The sequence below is a fragment of the Eubalaena glacialis genome, chromosome 8 (genome assembly GCF_028564815.1).
Source record: "Eubalaena glacialis isolate mEubGla1 chromosome 8, mEubGla1.1.hap2.+ XY, whole genome shotgun sequence".
Classification (NCBI taxonomy): domain Eukaryota; kingdom Metazoa; phylum Chordata; class Mammalia; order Artiodactyla; family Balaenidae; genus Eubalaena; species Eubalaena glacialis.
The window spans coordinates 21671222-21696261 of record NC_083723.1 but is presented as its reverse complement, the minus strand read 5'-3'; the positions used below and the strand labels follow the sequence as shown (position 1 = coordinate 21696261).

The 25040-nt window shown below is 36.3% G+C and overlaps 1 protein-coding gene across 2 annotated transcripts in view; it reads right to left on the bottom strand.

The window, feature by feature from the left end:
* The window catches only part of PTPN12 (protein tyrosine phosphatase non-receptor type 12), an 89053-nt gene that overhangs the window by 54962 nt on the left and 9051 nt on the right, over positions 1–25040 (bottom strand). For both annotated transcript variants that reach the window (XM_061198464.1, XM_061198465.1), the window contains exon 2: positions 1462–1570. In XM_061198464.1, coding sequence (XP_061054447.1) covers positions 1462–1570 — 109 coding nt within the window. The remainder of the gene's footprint in view (positions 1–1461; positions 1571–25040) is intronic.

The following is a 25040-nucleotide window of genomic DNA, read 5'->3' as shown; positions in this document are numbered from 1 at the left end:
AAGAAGGTGGAGAAACTGTCTCTTTAAGAGTATGTGCATTAATTCCAGAGCACAGTAAGAGTACCTTAAGATTATATTGCTTAATTTTAAAAAAACTGTCCAGAAACCTATACTATTCACTATTCTGAAATGGACTGGTAAGAAAAGTAGAGTATACTTTCCAAAAGCATAATGAGTGGTTACTATATACTAGGGATAATTGTAAGCATTTTACATGCACAAAATAATCTTTAAAAGTATTATTATTTTAATCTCCATTTTGAAGATGAAGAAACAAAGGCACAGAGAGGATGAGTCCAAAGTCACAGACAGCAAGTGACAGAACCAGGATTTGAACTTCCAGAGTCAGAACTCTTCACCATGATGCTATGCTGCCGCTTTGTAATAATTTTGCTACTACCAGCCACCCGCAGATCCCACAGCTGAGAGTAAAGCTGAACAACAATAGAAAGATGAAGGATTAAATTTATGCAAAGAAGACAGTAAGAAAGAGAGGGAAGGAGACAAGAGAGAGAGGAGGCAATTTGAAAAAGGGATATTAAGGAAGAAGAAAATTTCAAAACTAGGGACTGGTCAATGACATCAAAATAGTTAACAGAAAGGAATAAGCACTAAAAAAAGACTACCAAATATGGCAATTAAAGTCATTGGGAAATTTATCAAGGACATTTTAGAAGAACAAGCTTTAGGAATGAATGACATTTTGTCAATTGTATCTCAATAAAGCTAGGGAAAAAAGGATGAATGGAGAGTTGAGGGAATGGTGTCATGGAATGTATATATTTCAAGATACTTGAAAGAAAAGAGAAAGACTACTGGTAGCTTTAACAGATAGCAGGTATGATATAAATTTTTACTTTATAAAATGGGGACCCTTATGTATGCATGCTTTTAGAGGTAAAGGTATTTTGCTAGAAAACTATGCTATTTAAGAATATAATTATACTATCGTTATTAGAATATGATGTTATCAGTCTTAGGCATGCCCTCAGAGATACCCTCAGAGATCATATTTAGACTACTGAGAACAGCAGACACACAGGCATGAATCATCTTATGGTTCATTTTTAATGCATAATTAATCAATTAAGGTTCTTATTGTTAATAGACAATAGGTAAGAGTTAATATTTTTAGCATTTTACAAAATGTATTCAATTATACTTATTGAATTGTCTGTATTATTTTATTTTAACAAAATAACTTCTTTGAATAGGGAGTCCACAAAAGGTATTTTTACTTGGATTTTTCAGTATTTAAAAGTGAGTTAGTATCAGAGTAATTGTGATGCTTAAAGAAAAATTAAACAATAAAACAACTACAACAACAAAACTATTATCAGAAGGAAAGGCAAGCACAATCACAAATTATTATCATTTATTTATTTAGAATAAAGCAAGTTTAGGCTATAAAACTGCTAATTAGCATTTCCATTTGTTCCATTAATGGCATTTCAAACTTACATGGCAGTATGTCCTTATATCTGTTCTTTTTAACATTTTCTTCTTTTTCTCCAGTGGCTGTGGGATAAATCTTTTCTGTTCTATACTTGGTTGACAATCTTCTTAGTCGCTTAAAATCAAAAAAAGAAAATTCAAGTTCAGAAAAACATTAGTATTTCAAAATTTTAATGAAAATTTTAATGATAAATAGCTCTTCATTGAATTTTGCTAACCCTGATTCCTCACAACTCATTTTCTTGTTTTTCTAAGTTCACAATATCTCCCTACCCCTTAATAACTAACCCTAAGATAATTTCATTTTTAGCATAAGTGCAAACATAAGATTAATACTCCAAACAGCAGTAAAAAACAAAAGGGGAGGGGGGAAACACTAGAATAAAAGTAATTTTATTTAAATAAATCATTAATACACTGAATAAGAATATTTAACTCAGGGTCTCAAAAAGCAAATTTGAAAATCATGCCTAAAAGATTAGGTACAAGTTTCTTTATTTCTTCTCTCAATAAACTGTGAGCACCCATGATGTGCAAGCCTCCTTCCAAGGCATAAGCTAATAGTTACTTATAAGACACTGCAAAACAAAGTTCTCTGATATTGAATTGGAAATGTCTAACAAAGACCAATTCTGCTTATTCACTGCATTACAGAAGTGGTTTGTGAGTTAGTGACAAATTCTTACCACATATGGCGATAGGGATGTTCTTTGGGCTGGAATATTTCTGCATGTCAGTAATACACTTCCTGCTTTCAGAAGCACTGAAAGTCAGCATTGTGAATTGTTTAAATTCACTACTCAACTACATTGCTGAAATTTAATTTCAAAGGAGACTACTTTCTTCCAGGCTTAAAGACATATTGAAGGCATTCTAGTTTTACTATTCAACAAAATTATTAAATACAAATGAAAAAGAAATCTGGTAATGTTTAACTTTTTCACCATTTTATTTTTGTTCCTTGTGATGCTAATAATTAAGCAACTAAGAATATTATGTCTATATTTTTAAAAAATCACAGATAGAACTTTAATTCAAGATCCTTATTCTTGTATTGACATACTTTAACATATAACACTTGAAATAATCTTAAAATAGACCCTTACACATAGAATAGTAAGCTTTCTGTTCTTCTCTGAAAAACTACTAAACTTTATCATCACAATCTTAGAGATCTAAAGCAGGAATATTCATTTTTAAGATGAAAAGACTTAACTAGAATCTTGTTCTGCACTGGCACAATGCCAAAGCAAAATTCTCCACATTTATGATGTTATTTCCTGTAGTAATAAAGTTCTCAAAGTATGTAGGTGTACTGGGGGTAAAAATTGTATTTACAAAGTAAATGGGCTGTTCGTGAGGGTGTGGGAAAACCAGAACTTTGATGCAATACTGGTAGAAAAGAACATTAGCACAACCCCTAAGGAGGGTAATTTGTCAACTACAAATACACATAACCCTTTAACCGAGGAACTGCACTTCTACAAATTTGTTCTCTAGATAAATGGCACACACTCATGAAATGATGTACACACTAAGTTATTTATTGCAGAATTGCTTATAACAGCAAAAGACTGCAAAACTTGGAAAAGACTATTAATAGAGGACTGGCTAAAAAGATGTTTCATTTATACAATCAAATATGACATATGTTGAAAACAAATGAGGAAGCTCTTGATATACTGTGATATGGAAAGATCTCAAAAATATATATTAAGTGTAAAAAAGCAGAGAGCACAGTAGTGTATATATAACTATTGGTGTTAAAAAGAAAAAAATGTATTTGTATTTGCTTGTACATGTGCATAAAACATCTCTGAAACTATTAACAAAAGTTGTTGTCTATGGGAAAGAGAATGAGTTGCTATAGGAAATGGATGGGAAGGAAACATCACTATACGTCCTTTCATACTTTCTGGATTACATGAATGCATTACCTATTCAAAAATAAAATGTTAAAAAAAGTAAAAGAAAAGATTATTCATAATTTCATTATTCCACATTAACAAAGATCCTCCCAGTTACTAACCTATATATCTCACATATTTAACCATAATTTTTGCGTTTTCTCTGCTCAAAGATTTTCATCTTTAAATATAGTACCTTAAAGTATTACAAAATATTCTATGTGAATGTGACTAACAGAAGGATATCAATCCAAACAGTTGCAGAAACACAGGGGGAAAGGAATATAACTTAGGTAACTGTCACTGAAAAAACACACACACACACATATATACACACACATACACACATATAAAAAAACTACAAAGCAAAGGGAAGAGGGGATGAATTTAATTATAAAATGTAAATGCACTTCTGGAATACCTGCTGCAAACACTCCAAGCATTTCTTCTTTTACAAGACAAATTATGTTATTGAGAAATGTGCAAAACAAAGTTTTTATAGAAAATGACTTCTCATTTCTCATACAATGAAACTTAAGAACACTTTTGTGTACAAATAAATATCTAATTTGAGTCTGAATTTTTATACATTCAGTTTTCTTAAAGACCAGCACAGCATGGGATGCCTTCTACTGTCACGGTTCCAATGAAGAATGTTCTATTAAAATAAGTCTACATAAGTAGTGTACTTAGAAATTTTCATACCCCTTAGAGATACTAATCTATGATGTAGTATAAATAAAACAATGGTGGCCTATTAAACATAAAAACTGTTTTGTACTTTTTAAAAAATTGGCATCAAAAAAATTCGACCCAACTGTATTGAAAAGATATCCTCAAATAGGAACTTATTTCCTAACAAAAAGATCAGCTTTATAGTTAGTTGCTTGAATTAAAATTCTTGATCTGACACTCTCTGGCTATAAGACACTGAATTAATTTAACCTGTGTCTCATCCTCTGCGATCTGAGGATAATACCTACTACTCTCACCAAAGAGCCTGGCATGAAAAAATGGGCTCAATAAATGCTAACTATTACTATTGAGTAATAACTGAAACTCTTTAAATGTTATTTGCTACTACAGATTTCTTTCTTTCTTTAAATAAAACCTTTCTTAGATCAGAGATCAAAAGGAGTCACATATTCTAGGCCAATTTGTTTGCTTGGGAGTGTTGAGTATTTTAAAGCATGCTTCATTCATATTGTCAAATTTGCGCATGCTTCAGAATCACCTGGAGGGCTTGTTAAAAGGAGGATTGCAGAGCCCCACCCTCAGAGTTTCTGATTCGGTAGGTCTAGGATGCAGCCTGGGAATTTGTATGTAATGAGTTTCCAGGTGATGCTGCGGCTGCTGTCTGGGGGCTGTGCGTAAGAACCACTGGTATAAGGTATGTTCAAGAGGAAGGAGTATGGTGATGGACTGCATGGAGGAATGGATGTTGATTTTCAACAATTCTTAGATTCCTCTGGATTTTATGTACAGATTGGCAGCATTGACAATTTCTGAAAAGTGATTAGGGATTTTTCTTGGGAGGAGGAGCACGGATTAGTGATGAAGAAGGAAAAATGTAATTATCAAGTAGCAAAACAAAAGGGATGGGGAGGAGATCACTGTTCAGCAGCAAGTGGGAGCAAAAAACCACACCACCTATAAACAAAAGTACTTAAATGAAAGAATTAAAAGGTTTTGAGGGAATTCCCTGGAGGTCCAGTGGTTAGGACTCGGCACTTTCACTGCCAGGACCTCAGGTTCGATCCCTGGTCGGGGAACTAAGATCCCACAAGCCCACAAGCCGCGCAGCGTAGCCAAAAAAAAAAAAAAAAAAAGTTTTGAGATTAAATTCTAGATAAACTGGGAGGTACAGCAAACCAAAACTCCTTCCTAAATCTCTTAAAACATCAGAATAATACAACAATGTACAGATCTGGTAGCCCTTGACACCAGCAGTATGTAATTGGTAAAGAAAACACCATAAAAAGATGCTTTCGAGATTCGACTTTTAAAAATTATCATATGATCATCTTTCTGTGTCTTTGTGTATGCTTTCTTTGCTTCTTAGTGGTCATTCCACTCACCTCCAAATCTTATACATCTTTTAAGTCCTAGCTCCTTCAGAGTTTCTTACGCCCCTCATGCAACAATAATCTTTCCCTTCTGAGTTCTTTTTAGACTGTATATGTACTCTTGAAACACCATTTCCTTCTCTTTATGATAAATATATAAAGAGAATACATCTTATTTCCTCTACTAAACTCTAAACTCTATGAGTACAAGATCACTGTCAGATTAAAATGTGTAATGCCCTGCATCCCTGGAGCATATTTAATGCTTATATGTTAAATAAATTAATCTTAGAATAAGATTTGAATGCTGGCCTAAACGAAAGAAGACAGTTTTGTTCTTTGAATACCACACCAAATTTAATGTCCCAATAGTACTTGGGAGGAGACGTAGCCCCACCAAAGTTCATTAACTATGAAATGGAAAGTACCTACACATATCATTTTAACTTCTGACCACCATTTCCATTGCCTGTAGTGAAGTTGTCAATATGAAATTGAGAAACATGCCATAATATACTAAGGAACATTATTCGTAACTACAGTGCTACGTGACAGTTTGTATGAGAACAGCACTGAACTAAACACTAATAAAATAATTCATTTATTAAGCTACACATAATTACACTAAAGCAAGAAAATATTTTGAATCATTTACTGTCCTAACTGGCAAAAATATAGCTAAATGGTATATTTACATAAACTTACAGGTACTATTCACACCCCTTATCATGTGTGGCTTTTTTTTTTTAACTAAGCAAACAAACAAAAAACCTTTAAGAAAGACATTTTCAACTACCCTTAAAAGTCTTGAGAAAGTCACATAATAAACTCATATAATTCCATTCTTATCTCAGAGTTTCTATTCTAAAAAGCAAGCCTGATTATTTTAATTTGCCCCACGCTTAAAAACCCTCCAATGGGTCTATCACCTCCTAGATAAATTACCAAATCCTTTCATTTTAACATATTTTGAAAGCTGCCTGTCTGATTTCCCAGCTTCTTCTTTTTATAACACTCTCTTACTCAGAGTATGACGCTTCAGCCATACAGAATTATTTACCACCACCAGCAGAAGCACCCTTCCACCCCTCATCATCACAGTTCTACAATTTTTCCTCTTGCTGGTGAGTTAATATAAGGACTCTGGCTAGACTGTTATTTCCTTTCTGAAGCCTTTCTTTCTTTTTTAAAATAAATTTATCTATTTTTGCGTCTTTGTTGCGGTGCGCGGGCTTCTCGTTGCGGTGCGAAGCGCGGGCTTCAGTAGTTGTGGCGCAGGGGCTTAGTTGCTCTGCGGCATGTGGGATCTTCCCGGACCAGGGCTCAAACCCGTGTCCCCTGCATTGGCAGGCGGATTCTCAACCACTGTGCCATAAGGGAAGTCACCTGCATTGGCAGGCAGATTCTTAACCACTGTGCCACGAGGGAAGTCCCTAAGTCTTTCTTGAACACTCCCTTCCTCATTGCTCCCAGTTCCCAGCACTTAGTAGTCAATAATATTGTTTTATTACCACTTCGGAAAAGTATTTACAGTCTAATGTCTCACGCATTAGACTATAAAACTGAAAGCAGAGACTGGACTATCTTATTGTACTTTATAGCTAGTGCAATGCAAATCACATTAAAATGGGTGATTTCAAGAATTGTTTAATTAGCCTTCTCAGATAAGTCACAGAGATGTCTCTAAAACATTAGAATTTGTGATGCAAACAAAAACGGAGTTTAATATTCACTGTTTTAAAGTTCCAAACAAATTACTTTCTTTTTCTTAAAAACACATAAGTTTTATTCCCCAATCCTAAATCAATAACTGATTCTCAGAGGCCCCTAAAGTCACATGCAATATGACTATCCTCTTTAAGGTATCCAATTGTGTGTCAAATTTGGTTCTTTAAAAGGGTAGAACAGTTCCCTTGTTTATCTAAGGACCAAAGCTAGTGACAATGTGTTTGTGACACTTGTTGAACCTCTCCAGTCAAAGAGCGAACTGTCTACTCAATTGTCCACTGGGTGTCTCACAGGCATCACAACCATGTCCAAAGAGCACCACCATTCATTCAATAGCTGCTCAAGCCTCAAAGCTGGGAATCATCGTGATTCCTACCTCCGCCTCCCCTCACCCCCAACATCCAGTCAATCCATCAGCAAGCTGTGTTAGCTCCACCACTAATCTAATTCTCTTCACACTCACCAAACAGACTTAGAATTCAGAATAAATGTAGACAGGAACAAGTGTTAAATTTACTTGTTGGCTGGATTTTCAATCAGGACAATTAAGAAAACAAATGGACAGAAAAGTAGTAAAGCTAAAATAAAATTAAGCTAAATCAAATTCCTTTTGTATAAGATGGCCTATAAATAAATTAAATATTGGGGCTCAAGCCTTCTCGTACTCTGTTACTAGGCCACACACTACTGCCCCAAATTCCTGAATGTCATTAACACTTAAAAAACAGCTTCATAAGACACTAATTTTAGTAAATATGCACACACTATACACATCCAAACAATGTTACCTTAAAGTGAAATAAAATGGAATTACTTCAAGCTTTAGAGTTACACTGTAGCAAAATATATGAATACCTATATAGTACTGCTTTTCCATTGCTCTGAAATATTTCTGAGGCAAATACTGGAAAATCCATCTGAATTTTAAAAGGCAGGGCGTTTGGCACATAGTTGGCACACGGTAATAACTGTTAAATGAAAAAATTCATCTGGTTTTATGCCTGAAATGTTAATGCCATCAGTCACAAAAGCCCCTCAATCGTAATACTGAGCTAATCCAACCACACAATGTGGATGATTATTACTAAGACAAAATAATTTTTTTTAAAACCTCAAATACAAAGTAACAGCAGCAAGTAGTAAAATCAGAGTATAATTTCCACCAAACATATACTATCTCTAACTTAACTGGCTGTTCTTAAATCTTTACAAATATATTTATATAAAAATATGTATGCCTCTAATAATAACTGTTACAAGCAACTAAAATAACTAACGGGTCTTTCAACTACACAACTGCAACGTTTACCTTTAGGTGCAAAATATGAAACTCTGCCTTTCAAAATTCATCCTCCTATCTTTGCTCATGCTTTACCTACTGCTGCATGACAGACTAAACTGTCTGCCGTTCTTCTTCAGAAATGCATAGCTATGCCTTCTCATTAAAGCTAAGTCAGGGCTGATACTAAAAGGACATACTTTGAAGTAAACAGGGGCCAATCTTACCAGTCTTTGGGTATTAATAAGAGTAATGATTTTTACTCTTTGATCATCCTGATTTCGATGCTTCAGTTATTTTCCTAGTAGTCTACCAAGCAAACTCCTTGCTTCTTTCTAGCTCAGTACAGACATCATCTTGCTGAAACATCCCCTGAGAATAGTCCTGGCACCCACCCCCATCTTCCACTTCCTCCCATACTGCTTCCTCATCTCTACCCACAGCACTTGATATATACTTCTCATCTAGGACATCTCCCAATGTACAATAGTTATTTATATGTGCACATATACCATCCCTGATAGAACATGAGTTCCCTGAAGATGCAGACCATATCTTCTTACTCTATTAATACCAGCTACTACAAGCATAACCTGTGACAAACTGCAGCAAGTCAATATACTCTTTAGGTCTTCTCAGGTGGTTATGTTCAGAAGAAATGGATGCAAATCAGAATTGACCAGTAAACTTAGGAAACGATTTTCTCTCACTCCTTAAATTTCATTACCACTTCACAATGAGACAGCTTTGAGTCAGAGAAGCTGGGGTTCAATTCCTAGTTCCATCAAATAACAGCAAAGGAGATCTCCTCAACATAGTAGCTTTATAATCCTCCCTGAATGGATGAAGCAATGGATCTTCATTTTGAGAATTCGTTTTTAAATAAAACTTTGTACTACAGACTTCATATTTTAAAACAATGAATATGGCAAAACATAAAAGTTTTTAAGAAAAAAGGTAATAAAAAAATTTCACAGCAAGACTATAATCGTTTTTTGCACACCCTAGACAAGCAAATGGTTTCCTTTTCTTAAAGGAAAGGCTCCTGTTCTCTGGTTTGAAAAGAAAATACAGTACTTTCTCAAGATCAAAATATTAGGAGGATATAATCCAAGTTTATCCCCTCCCTACCTCTGGGCTATATTTTTTATGGAAAAAAAAGTAGAATCCTATTTGAACTAAGAGGACAATACAATTGTTTTAATACAGCAAATGGGGAAAAGAAAAAAAGTGTTCCCAGGTTTACTTTATTTTGTTTTCTACTCACAAAGCCCTCAACTTCTCTTTCATCTGCTTCATCATCCTTTATCTCATGTCCCTCTATTTAACTCACGTAACCACTGGTTCCACATTTTCCAGGTCAATCCCAACTTCAAATATTTTGTCCCACTGTCCCCACAGCAAATTGCTCAAAAATTCCAAAACCTGGGTATTAATACTATGGCTTCCGACTATGCCTCCCTTTATCTAGTTATGTGTCTTGATTTAAGGAAACATGATTGCTATAGTGCTCTTTACCCTTTAGTCTCCACTGAGGAATACTCTGCCAAGCCCAGACTCTCAAAGTACTCCAAAGCAATCTGTCACTAATATCATTATTCCAAAATATATAATATAAACATACAGTGAGCTTGAGAATATTGAGTCCCAGGTTTAACACATTAAGTTACAATAACATCGACTGTCCAACTAAAAAATAAAGAAGACTCCTCAAATTAATAGCATGGATGCAGAATTCGTATTTTCATCTTTGCAAAAATATAGCACAGAAAGAGTCACCTTTGCAGTTTAAGAAAGCTCAATTCATATCTACCACTATATGGAAATAAATTATTTTTTGCTAGGCCAGACTGCCACAAAGCTGTGGTCAACAGACCAAACTTTTAAAGAGAAACCTATACTTCCTAGGGAACCATTAACTCCTGAACCCCCTGAAAATTTCACTCTTCCTTCTACCACTTATACTGAAAACTACTTTCATGAAGTCACCAATAATCTCCAAAAGGCATCAAAACCAAAAGCCTCAATTCCTATAAAGTATTTAACAGATGATGACCTCCTTTTAAAGCTCCTTTCTTCAATTTCATGAAACAAGTGTCTCTTGATTCTCCTCTTACCCTTTCTGGTCCTTTGCATCCAGCCCCTTAAAGCATGTGTTTTCTCTTGAACTATTCTCTTCTCAGATTTTGTCTTTTAGCAAGTTTATCTCCTGCCTACCATGCCTTTAACTATTACATTTATGACGATCCCCAAATCTGTATTTCTGCTGACTTTTCTCCCCAGTTCCAGTTCCATTTTTTTTTTTAAGATTTTTTTTATTAGTTTATTTATATTTATTTTTGGCTGCGTAGGGTCTTCGTTGCCACGGGTGGGCTTTCTCTAGTTGCAACAAGCAGGGGCTACTCTTCGTTGCGCTGCGCGTGCTTCTCATTGCGGTGGCTTCTCTTGTTGCAGAGCACAGGCTCTAGGGGCGTGGGCTTCAGTAGTTGTGGCTCACAGGCTCGGTAGTCGTGGCGCACGGGCTTAGTTGCTACGCGGCATGTGGGATCTCCCCGGACCAGGGCTCGAACCCGTGTCCCCTGCGTTGGCAGGCGGATTCTTAACCACTGCACCACCAGGGAAGTCCCTGCTTCTGTTTTATGTTTTGGTTTTTTGGCCGCGCGGTTATGTGAGATCCTAGCTCCCCAACCAGGGATTGAACCTGCACCCCTGCATTGGAAGGCAAAGTCTTAGCCACTGGACTGCCAGGGAAATCCCTCCAGTTCTATATTCAAACTGCTTACGGAACATCCACAACAGCAACTCAAACCTAACTAGATAAAAAGAAATTCACCTGCTTCTATGTCCCTTTTTATTTCCGTGGCACCTCTGCCCTCCTTAACCATTCAGACTTAAAAACCTAGTAGCTTTGGACTCTTCCCCCTTATATGTCCACTTGCTTCCTTGCACATCCAGTCAGTTTCAAGTTCTGGTGAGTCCACCTCAGTAAACATCTCCCAAACCTGACCCTTAACTTTCTAGTCCCACTGCCAATGAAGAAAGACAATTGTTTTAAGTATAGGATGATAGGTAACTTAATTTTCTTTCCTTTAATTATATTGTCTTTTCAATTAAAAATAAAAAGATTTAAGAAACGCTTTGTTGTTGTTGGTTTGTTTGTTTTTGCCACACTGCGGGGCATGTGGGATTTTAGTTCCCCGACCAGGGATCGAACCCGTGCCCCCTGCATCGGAAGCACAGAGTCTTAACCACTGGACTGCCAGGGAAATCCCTCCAGTTCCATATTCAAACTGCTAGACTGCCAGGGAAGTCCCAAAGAAACCCTTTGAATGACTGAGGAAAAAGAGAAAATTTGGTGAGCATAACAAAATAGTATAATAAATAAATAACTAATTAATTAATGTATGTCAAGGAGTAGAGACAGAAAAAAATGCATTTATGTTCATTAAACCATGCATATAAAGCACCATACCCAACATCTAGCATAGAGCATGCCTTTAAATATGTAAAGACTGAGATGACCATATAAGATTTATTAACAGATGAGGAATTTAAGGAAAAATTTTAATTACCTGCCTCAGATTAGTTGACTTGTTATTGAAACTAGCATATACCAAAATATCTTTATTTGTATACTCAAATACTATCTCTTTTTTTGTTCTTAAAGAGCATTTTAATCTTTTTGTGTGTACCCTAAGATTTGATGCCATACCACAGTACAATACTTGAGACCACACTGTTCATTACCAGCTACAGTATCTATTTAAAAATTCAGAAAGCAATTTTCAACTGTATATTGCAAGTCTATTTTAGGCTGCATTAGACAAAATAAGTTATGGGCCAAATTCCAGAATGGTAGAATAAATTGTCATTGATGTTCTCCCTAATCCTTCCATTATGGATCTACACAGAGATCACGTATGTCCTGTTATTTATTCGAAAGCTTGAAAATTACCTGGCAAACCAGACTTAAGTTTACAAGCCATATTTTTGCAACTTCCCATTCCACTCCCCAAGTCTAGTAACACATAAGGAATTATTATTTAGGGATCTGCTGGGCCCATTTTTCCTATCAATGCATAAAAATGCTTTAATATAAGGTATTTATGTTTTTAAAAAGATAAAAAATTAAGTATAATAAAGGATGTGCTTTCACATAATCATTTCATTTTTCAAAAAGAAGGGAAGACCAAGGAGATATAAAGTCAAGTTAGGTTGGCAAACTTTTGTTTGTAAAATTAAGTTTTAAATTCTTAATAGAGACACAGTTTGGCAACTACTCAAAAGGCTAAATATAGAGTTACCATATAACCCAGCAATTCCACTCCTAGGTATATACCCAAGAGCACTAAAAACATATGTCCACACAAAAACGTGTACACAAGTGCTCATAGTAGCACTGTTCATAAAAGCCAAAAAGTGGAAACAACCCAAATGTCCATCCACTGATGAATGAATAAACAAAATGTAGTCTAGTCATACAATAGAATATTATTTGGCCACAAAAAGGAATAAAGTGCTGATACATGTTCAGCTGATAAATCTTGAAAACATTATGCTAAGTGAAAGAAGTCAGAAACAAAAAACATATATTATATGATTCCATTTATATGAAATGTCCAGAATAGGCAAATTTATAGTCAGAAAACAGATTAGTGGTTTCCAGGGTGCTGGGGTAAAAGGGAGTGAGGTGTGACTGGTAATGGGTATGGGGTTTCTTTTCACAGTGATGAAAAAGTTCTGAAATTAGATAGTGATAATTTCCTGCAAAAAGTATTTCATTCTGGCATTATATTAGACTTGGTCTGGAAAAGGCCAGATCACACTACTGTGAAGTTATGTGCACCCCAAGTTACCAAGGGCATGATTTTGTCTTCGAATATCTCTATGTAATAACGATAAACAGTGCTCCTCTTTCATATAACATACAAAAATCAAACAAAAAGCCAAACTTCAATCATGATAAAAACTAGGATCTACCTACATATAATTATCAAGATTTCTGCAAGAAATCTTGCACATAACTTCCTACCCCAAGTTACCAAGGGCATGATTTTGTCTTCAAATATCTCTACCTATATAGTTGTTTGCCCTAACCACTAAAGAGGAACCAGCTAGTTGTTGATAAGTGCCATTAGAGTGTCTCAGATTACCAAGCCACACAATATTCATATAACACTAGATAGCTCTGCTGAACTCATGAATTAACTGTTATGATTTTCAAAAAAAACCTACTTTCTCAGCTTGCTGACATACTGGATCTGGACACCTATAATAAAAGGAAAAAGTAAGATTCAATTATCACCTTCATGAGGATGACTGGTCTTATATCATTTTTCCTAACCTACTCTATGTGTCAGGTATTCTTTTAGGTGGTACAGATATAGTGGTGAACAATATATTGCTCTCAGGTAGCATATATTCCAAAAGTAGATCTTGGTCATACAGTATTTATCATTCCTGCTTCTATCCATCATTTGTTTACAGGTTTTATCCCATCACTACAACCACTGCTGCCACCCAAGATTATAATTTTCTGTCTTCCAGAGATAATCTTTTATATTTTTCTTTATTCCTCCACAATACCTTCCATGTATCACATATTCAGTAAAGCATGGCAAGTCTTTTAAACAAAATGGGCACTGATAACCATATTCAGAGCATCACATAGTCAATGAATTGGCACCCTACTATCACATTTATAACTTACTCAGTTCAATAAGCTGAGGTAATAGAGTTTGTATAACTGGAGAGTATACATTTAAAATGCTAGTTGAAATTTGATCTTTGTGGTTTACCATCATACTGACATATGAAACTGATAAAAAATGAAGTGTAATTTAAAATAATTTATTTAAAGTAATAATCTTCTTGTCCTAAATAACATACCTGAAGACACTTTGTTTTTGATTTGCTTCTTTATTATATTAACTACAATGTCACCAAGGAAAGTTTTCAATCTTTTATCACCGGGGGGAAAATGTACAGAATAAATGGGTGCTAATACACACATATAAAAACCCATCAACATATTCTTAGAGATGAGGTATATATGTGTGCCTGTGTATACACATACATACATACAATTTAAATATGTAATATATTAAATTTAACAGTTTAAAATTTATACAAGCAATGCATGCAGATGCTAAAACATTCAAACCATAATGTCAAGTTGTGCCATGGGTTCCTAAGACCACCCGCAGGTTCAGTGATGCATGAGGATGACTCACAGGACTATCTCTACAGTCATATTCACAGCTATGATTTATTATGGCTGAAGTATACACAGCAAAAGCAGCAAAGGGAAAGGAGCATGAGGCAAAGTCCAGAAGAAACTAGGCACACGGTTTCAAGAGTCCTCCCCTAATGGAGTCACACAGGACCCACTGAATTACTCCAGCAATGAGTTGTGACAGCACTGGTGAAATGCTGTCTACCATGGAAGCTCATTAGAGACTCAGAAGCCAGAGTTTTTATTGGTGGCTTGTTATACAGGTACTCTCTGTCTTAGCAGGAACCAAATTCCCAGATTTCCATAAGGAAAGTAGGTGTTTAACAAAAACTATATTTGTACAGTAAAGGCAAAGGGAGCCATTCTTATCATGGAATGATGGGAACCCTCCCAAAAGTCCAAGTTCCCAGACCCCAGCCAAGGGCCAGTCTTGCAAGTAGGCCTTTCTGAGGATAGCAGTCACAGGCTTGTTATGTTAACTTTTTCTGCACACAATTATAAATGAAAAAGTAATCACCTCTCCTCCATATCCCTCCCCTTTGAAGTAACCAACCATGTTAAGCCTCTTTATTAATAGATATATTATACATTGTTTCACAAAAAATTGCTGTAACTAATATACTTGGACATACTATTTTACACACATCTGCAAATATTTTAAAGAAAAGATTCCTAGAAGTTGACATGATGGGTCAAAGAGTATACACATGATCAATTCTATTAGAAGTGGCCAAACTGCTTTCCAAAAAAGGCCTTACCAGTTTACCTTCCTATTAACAGATCTAGAATACTAGTTTTTCTCTATCCTTGCCAACATTTGCTATTATCAATGTCTGAATTGCCATGATTATCAATTTTTGAATTTCACCAAATTTGGTGGAATCTGATAGACCCCTCAAAAGTTAACATTAATTAATTTGTATTTCTCTGATTATTGAATAGGTTGGTGACTTTTCCCCCATGTTTAAATAATTATTTGCATTTTTCTTCTGTTAATTTTCTTAGCATTTGTTAATTTTCCTATTGGAGTGTTATATATAGAAGCTACTCATATATTTTAGATAATAATCCTCCAACTGTTTAATGTGGTTAAAATGTTTTATCTCAATCTACTGCTTATCTTGCATTACCTTTTGTATTATAGATGTCTTTCATTTTTATGAGGTCAAATTTGAGCTTTATTATTATAATATTTGTGCTTTAAATACAAGTCAGGAGAAAAAACACTCTAATTCAGACTGGCTTTGTCCTTAAATGTTTCACCAGTCTCTTTACACTGGCAAACTGACTCCTTTAGACAACTATTACATTAAAGAAGTTTACCTAAATATGGTGGATCTTTTTTGAACTTGCTTATTTTAAAATAAAATGAAAAACTCTTATAATTCAGCTACCATTTTAGATTACAAAGTGAAGTCTCAGGCAAAGCAGTATTCTCTTGCATTGCTTTGTGAAGTGACAATTCTTAGGTACAAGCTAATTTCTAATAGGATGAGGTCATTAGGGTGACTTGGTACTTCACTGTCACTGTCAGCTTGACTTCTCTGAGCCATACAAAACCTCCTGTAATAATACTTAATGTGTAGTGTGGGTACACTGGCAATCTCTGGGAGTAAAATATTTTAAAGCATATCCCCTATAATCAAATAACATTTATTATTTAAATTATAAATCTTCTGCTGGCTAGAACATTTCACGAATGACAAAGACCAAATCTACTTTTACCTCTGAAAAACTGATTTAGCAATTACTCTAAAAATTCATACTATTTTTAACCAATTCCTTGTTTATTAAGTAGAAGTCTTAATACTTATAAACTCACCAACAGCCCTACTATATGAGTTATTTCTATAAATGTTCTTTTTTAAAATTAATTAATTAATTAATTTATTTATTTATTTATGGCTGTGTTGGGTCTTCGTTTCTGTGCGAGGGCTTTCTCTAGTTGCAGCGAGCGGGGGCCACTCTTCATTGCGGTGCGCGGGCCTCTCACTATCGCGGCCTCTCTTGTTGCGGAGCACAGGCTTCAGACGCGCAGGCTCAGTAGTTGTGGCTCACGGGCCCAGTTGCTCCGCGGCATGTGGGATCTTCCCAGACCAGGGCTCAAACCCGTGTCCCCTGCATTGGCAGGCAGATTCTCAACCACTGCGCCACCAGGGAGGCCCCTATAAATGTTCTATTTGATTGTGCTTGTTTAGTTAATAATGCTAATTGCTGTTCCCTGAAGTCTCTTCTTTATCCCCACCTTTATTTGTTTGCTCATAGGGTTCCCTCTACTTATAAAGTCCCTCCACCAAAATTCACCTATCCTTCTAGGCTCATTTTGAAAGCACTTTCTTATTAAGCATTCCATGACTCTCCTAACAATATATGATTTTTCCTTTTTAAGAATCCTCATTTAAAAAAGAAAAAAAAAAAGAATCCTCATTGCACAACAATGTGAATGTACTTAATGCCAATGAACTGTACACTTAAAAATGGTTAAAACACTGACTTTTGTTATGTACGTTTTTACCACAATAAAAAAAGTTGCCCCCCCCCCAAAAAAGTAGAGGGACTTCCCTGGTGGTGCAGCAGTTAAGAATCCACCTGCCAATGCAGGGGACACAGGTTCGATCCCTGGTCCTGGAAGATCCCACGTGCCGCGGAGCAACTATGCTTGCGTGCCGCCAACTACTGAGTCCACGCTCTGCAACTACTGAAGCCTGCGCGCCCAGTACCCATGCTCCACAACAAGAGAAGCCACTGCAATGAGAAGCCCGTGCACCGCAACAAAGAGTAGCCCCCACTCGCCACGACTAGAGAAAGCCTGCATGCAGCAACGGAGACCCAACGCGGCCAAAAAATTTTTTTAAAAAGTATAGAGTGCAAGGTAAACAGTAACACAAGGGTTGGCAGTAAGAGGGTAGAAATGGGAGAAGGGATCCAGGGTTAAGAGAGGAGGGGAGAATAATAAACCAAAACAGTACATTTATTAGCTTTCTGAGCAATCCTCACTCCCTTCCCCAACTTCTCTTTTCTCTAAAATGTCTACAGCAGATTTACCTTTCAGGACAACTCATATATATGATAGGATTTCATAGACAGGGGTAATTTTCCCACTGCTTTAAAAAAATAACATAAAATCCATTCGAAAAAATTTTTAATGCAAATTTGTCCTACCCTCTTCTCAGTGCTTTTGACAAGCTCACCCATGACTTCCATTGCCAAATTCAGGGTTAAATCCAAATTCACAATTCTTTTTGTAACTCCTCAATCCATTTACCCTCTACATGACCCTCCAGGTTCTGTTCCTAACTCTCTAGCACTGAGAGCTTATCATCCTCAAGTAGACACTTAAGTGTCCCGAATGTTCCATATTCTTCTCTGTTATTCTCAGTATATATTCTTTATCTCAGAAATCTCATCTTCTTCCATGAGTTCAACGATCACCCATACACAATTAATTAGAGAGCTACAGGGCCAACCATGACTGGCCTGAGATCTAAATTCAACTCAAACTCTATACATCTAAAATTGAACTCAGTACCCAACTCCTCAAATTTATCTTTCCTCCTGTATTCTCTATCTCATCACTACCACTTAGTGTCCACATTAGCTCAGATAAATTCTTCCTCACCCTCCAATATCACCAAATCGTGTGAATGCTATCTCAGAACTGCCTTCCAAATCCATCCCTTTTCTTCATATTCATTGTCACTGTCTCCAGGCCCTCCTGCTTGAACAGCTCAAATAGCTTTCTAAGCGGTCTCTGCTTGTATCCTTACCTCTCTGCATTTTATTCTCCACACAGCAGCCAAGGTGATCCTGTTAAAATGTAAGTCAACATCGTACCTAAGAGTAAAACTCATGTCATTTAGAGTAAAAGCCAAAGTCCTATCAATGACCTACAAGAACCCTGGATGGTTTGCCGTAAATCCCAACACTATTACAAATCTACTACCCTCTTCCTCACCCATCCTGCTCAAGCACACTGGAGAGTGTGCTTCCTCTCCCATCTCTTCCTCACCCATCCTGCTCAAGCACACTGGCTTCCTTGATATCCCTTCAACACACTCTTAACTCAAATACTTGGGCACTTAATGCTCTTTCTGTCTGGAATACTCTTCTCCCAGATAACTGCATGGCTCACTCCCCCACTATTTCAAGTCCTGGTTCCATGTTTTAACCACTCTACATAATAATAATATCCCCTACACCTGTCATATGGTAGACTGATCATATTAATAGCCTGTTTTTCAACTCTTCCTATATTAAAACCACACGTGACTTCACAGTTCTTCCGACTTAAAAGGTGTTATTTATCTCCCAACTCCTTGAAGTTGAGGTGGCATTATAACTTGCTTTGGCCAACAGAATGTGAGATCATTTTGGAACATATTTGAAAATATTAGATATGGCATAAACAATATATGGTTTGCAAACAAAACATGGCTTGTAAACAACATAAAAACTGGCATATAATAAAGCAACAACAGAAAATTAAATGTGTTGGTTAAATATTCATCTTATACTTCTGGTTTAGGTTAAATTGCATTTTCCAAAAACACCTTAAGAATAATCTACCAGCCATCACAAGAATGTAGAGTATGAGAAAATATCAATATTTTAATATTCTTTGAAACTCTTAAGCAGCATTAGAATAATTCATGTCACTGTAGTCTATTTTACAAGATTTGCAAGATTCTCTCTTATTTTTAAATATCCAAGTATTCAATTATATTTCCCTTAAGACCTAAGAGCATGAAAAATAGAAAGTATGCTGCATCTGAGCCAATAATAGAGGAGAGAGACTAAAGAGGTAGGTGAAAAACTAGGTATAAATGATGCTTCAACATCAAGGGCAGGAAGGACTTTAAAAAAAAAGTCAACAGTGCTGAATGCTAAAGAGGCAACAAGAAAGCTACGCACTACTACTATAAAGTTACCTACTGGATATGTCCAGGAGATCTAAGGCAACCATAGTAAATGCAATTTCAGCAGAACAGTAGTGCTTGAAATCAGCTTACAGTGGGGGTTAAAGGAATGAAGAGGAGGCCAAGGAAGTAGAGCTAGCCACTGCCCACCTAATTACTCATTCAAGGAAGCTTAGTTTAAGCCTTCATTTTACCATTAATAATAGTTTCTTTGAATGCTGTCTTTCACACAAAAAAATTTCTAGCTTTTGAACTATTAAAATATCTATCCTCTTTACTTTTCCATAAAATGAAAAGATCAAAGCATCTGGTATACTGAACATTAAAACTGTGCTTCTTACTTTAATAATTAATCTTCTACTATCTAAATTAAAAGTAAGGGAAAAAATTTGTTATTTTGTACAACATCTAATAATGCCAGTGAATGGGTTTAGAGATATTTGAACATATTCAATTTCTTCAAATAGTTGCAAAATCCTATTATTAATACCCACCTACTCTGTGTTCTTCCTTGGCATTTACATATAACCTATTTTACAGCACTAGAAGTAAAGAATTACAAACAACCAGGCATAAATGACAGGAAATTTCTAAATTACACAGTGCATCCAGATTCATCTCTAACACCCATTAACGAATCTTAGGCACAAAGAGGCCAATGGACAGAGTAGATAGAGAAAGCTAAGAAGACAGAGGTGCACAGGCAAGCAGATACACAGCACAGACAGAGGCACACTGACAACCAGGCAAACACAGTATTACAGCACTTAAGTTTTAGATGATCCGGGAACTACAATTAGATTTATTTTATTAATGCAAAATCTATTGTGAAGAAAATACATTAGTCTTTCAGATAGTGATAAATTTCAGATACATATTCAGAGAGAGAATAAAAAAATGACAATATAATACTTTGATAAAATTGATCTTTAGAATTACACTTCCTTGCAAGAAGGTAATGTTCTGGTTCCATATTTTAACACTGAAAAATTACAACTTAAATCTTAAGTACCATAAATATGCAGCTTATAGATTATCTTAATTTTATAGTTTCTACACAGAAACCTTAAAAGTTTGACGTTTAATATGTACTGAATATGTGAAATAACGCTCTGCCAGAGCCAACAGAATGTTCTCTCAACTCACAAGGACTCTTTATGCTTCTTTTTCCCTTCTCTGAAAGAAGGTGGGTGGAGTTTATTTGGGGCTGAAACCTTAAAATAGTTAAAATATTTTTGTTGTTTTGCTTCAAAACAAATACACTTTGGGCTACCTGCCTAGTTAGGGAACTATCCCTTTTCTCTTTAAGAAAAGTACCTACCAATCACATCTGAACAAGTTCCCCACCTTGGTCAACTCCACACATTTATACTACACAATACCCATTTCACCTGTGGCAAGTTGATTGATGTGATGTGAATTTCAGGAATGTGAAAGTGAGATAGAGCAATTCTAGTCATAATGAGTTCTTCCCCTAAACTGAGATAAAGTGAATGAGATAGGTTAGATCACTGTAAGGGATGCCTTTATTCAATAGCAGGTGCAGCCCCAAACAGTGAAAGTCAAATGCAGACAGCTAAGAGTAAAGCAGGTGCACAGAGAAGCAAAGACAAGTATCCAAGCAGCCCTAGATAGACACAGAAACTGATAAATATGGAGAACCACAGAAAGACAGAGGGGCTGAAATGAAGAGTCACCCAGGTTACAGATGGCTCTCCATTTCTTGGTTCCCGTCCTTAAAGCAGCTCAAGGGCAGTATTCTACTGCAATATTTTTTTTTCCACTTAAGCTGGTTTGCAAATAGGCTACAACCAAAAATCTATACCAACAAAGAAGTTTTCTATAATTTTCAGGATATTTATGCCCCCCCTTTTTTTCCTTTATTGACTTTTTCCCTAAAGAATAAGAATGCAACTATTGGTCTAAGCAACATCATGTCATAGAAAAAGCATCTTACTATTATACATCTTGCTTATTTGGGACAAACTCAGCTCTGCCAACTTCTAACCGTAAAACCTGTAACAAGCTCCTTAAACAGCTTTCATGTTTCCTCTAACATCAAAGGGTCTATGACCTATGAGTAAATCCAGTGTACACAGTGAGGGGAGAAGGTATCCAGAAAAGCCATTCTCCACATTTTCATAGCACGGGAGCTAGAACTCCTTTCCTTTCTCACTTTGGTTCTGGCCCCAAATGTGTAGTCTCAAAATCTCTCAGAGTCATCTCCTAGAAAACTCAAATATGCTGAGGAATCCAAACTAAACAGAGGCTTACCATTATAAATAACTTGCTGAGGTTCTAAAGACTCTTTTTAATGTAATTTTTTTACAGGGCACTTTTAACAGAAGCCAATGAAAAACACTGATCTGGCCACTTAAGAACTATATAAACAGAGGGTATATATCTGGGATATATATCTGGGATAAGGTAAAATTACCAGATTTAAGAACACGAGGCTTCTGGAACTCCATTTTTAAAAGATCCTTCAGGGACTTCCCTGGTGGCGCAGTGGTTAAGAATCTGCCTGCCAATGCAGGGACACGGCTTCGAGCCCTGGTCCAGGAAGATCCCACATGCCACGGAGCAACTAAGCCCGTGCTCCACAACTACTGAGCCTGCGCTCTAGAGCCCGTGAGCCACAACTACTGAGCCCACGCGCCTAAGCCCGTGCTCCGCAACAAGAGAAGCCACCGCAATGAGAAGCCTGCGCACCACAACAAAGAATAGCCCCCGGAAGGGTAGCCCCTGCTCGCTGCAACTAGAGAAAGCCAGAAAGCCTGCATGCAGCAACGAAGACCCCATGCAGCCAAAAAAAATTTTTTAAATAAATAAAAAGATCCTTCATACCAACCAAACCATACATTATAAGAGTGAACAACTATGCCACGATAATGAGACATCAAAACACTCCTCCCAAAACATTCAGGAATGCTGAGGCCAATATTATATTCATCTCATGCTCAGCATTTAAGCTGCTCTCCCTTTGGGAATCCCCTCCTATTTATTTGGGTATATGGGCTTTGCTTCTTTTTTACACTGCCACCCTGTTCCTCTCATCTAAAACCCACAGTTCTTACCTCTGTGTCTTTGCAAGTGCTGTTTGCTTTCTATCTCTCAAATGCCTTTTATCCTAATCCACCTGACAAACTCTTCCTTCAAGAGTCAAGTCAAATGTGGCCTCCATGCTGAAATTGTCCATGTTCCATTCAGGCAGATTTAGGCTCTCCTGCCTCTGTGGTTTAAATCTTGAATACACTTCCCTTAGAGTAATACCAAGTCTTCAACTACTATTGACCACCTTCTATGTACTACATCAGAAGCTTTACATACATATTATCTTGGTCCTTCTAGGTAGGTATTATATCCCCAATTTCCCTAGATAACCTGCTTATAATCATAACAGGGCCAGGACAGAAATTAATTACCTGATGACTCCAAAGCTGATTATCTTTCTACTAGTCTAGAGTTTCTAAGATTTTTGGAACCCAAGCCCCTTGAGAATCTAACAGCTATGAACCTTCTCCACCCCTCTCCCAATGAGCTTACACACAAAACACTATGTATAATTTGAAAGGGTTCACAAACCCCCTGAAGCCCATCCACTGCCCCCAGGAAAACTTCTTGCTGCTTCTCACAAGTCTATTCACAGCCAGTAAACTTCTTAAGGGCAACAACCGTCATATTTTCAAATACCAATTCTAAACACAGTACCTAGGGCATAGTGGGCACTCAGTGAACATCTTTTGAATGGTGGATGGTAGGAACCATGGAAGGATGACAGGGCTGCCATTTTTGCATTCCTTCAGAGCCTACCAGGGTAGCTACTCTACTGTTGTTAAATAGCTTTTCAAATGCAGATTACATCTAAAAACAGTTACTATAGGAAATGTAGATATTAGCATACACCCCAAAGCCTCTGAGATTAACATGATCCACATTCCACATTCTCTAGGAAAAACTTTTGGGGAGCAACTACTTATATCTGCTATAAGCCAGTTCACAGACACTATAATATTATACAAATGGAAACAAGATATCTGTGCTATTTCAGAGGGAAGGAGATAACAGTCAAGGTTTGAATGCATGAATCTAAAAAATTTAAATACTACAGGAAATATGAAATGCTGGGAGAGGGGTTCAATTCCTGTTTGGAAGAGACTAGTGGTTTAGAAGAACTGCATATCACTGGACTTGCCTTAGCAAGTCTTCAACTCAAATCTAATGAAGGCTTTTTTTCCATGGTATTAAAAATCAAATTTGCAATGGAGAACAAGTGCTTTAAGATAAACTGGGCTAATATATTTATCCCAGAAAGTGAGAGTTAATTACAATTCTTACTTCTGAGTTCTGGGTGAATGTGGTAAAGTCATTCTAAATTTTTAGTGTTTTGATCTTCAAGGTATTTGTCTATAAAATAGAAGGAAAGTTTTCTAAGAAAGGGGAAAAATATGCTCAACAGTACAAACACAGATAAGCAAGATTTCATTCATTCAGTGGGTATGCTCAAGGATGAGAAATAGCTCATTCCAGAGGAATGAAAGGACACACACTGCAGAGTACAGGAGTTTAATACTGGAAAGGTATGAGAGACTATGTTAAGAAGGCTCTGGAAGGCCAGGTTAAGAAGTGTAGACTTTATCCTATTGGCCTGTGATTCTAAACCAGGGCAAAAGCTACAAAATAGGCAGCGGGGGGATAGGACAAAGGGAAATTCGTAAGACAGACAGACATATAATTATAGTTTGAAAAAAAGCAGAGCTTGGGTCTGATGCTTTGAGTTGCCTTAGGCATTTAAAATTCCAATAATCTTAATGGTCATCAAAGGGAGCCTTGAGGGTTTTTTGAACTTATATTTTTCGATGATAAAAATAAAACCATGTTTCCAATACGGTTCTACATAAATGTATTAAAGAAAACCGAACTAGGCAGCAACACGGGGACTCAAACCCACATCTTCTGATTTTATAACCCGTATGCCCTCCATTATCCCACAGATGCCAACACTTGAAAGTGATATTTTAGGAAAGTGAGCATGATATACGGAATGAATTAGATGAGGCAAGAAACCAGAGGCAAGGAGAGAACAACAGCTATTGCTGTAATCACTCCCAAAACACCCACGACTTACAAGATACCACTATTGTTGAAGAGATGCCAGTGACATGATATCTGGATTTTCTTAATGAAATCTAAAACCAAAAGTTAAAAGTGGACATTTTATTAAAATTAATCATGGGGTGGAGGATATACAAGTAGTTACTTTAAGTGGTTCCCTCAATCCTTATGCATATCAACCAGTGTCCAGAGAAAAATACGCACCGTAGTATTTTTCACATTTATGTAGAAGATATTACAATTAATAAAAATGTATTTATTTAAAAGTTTTACTAAATTCAGTCTAATACTTTATCTTTTGTTTTCTTTTTTTCCGTGGATACTAACAATAAAACAACA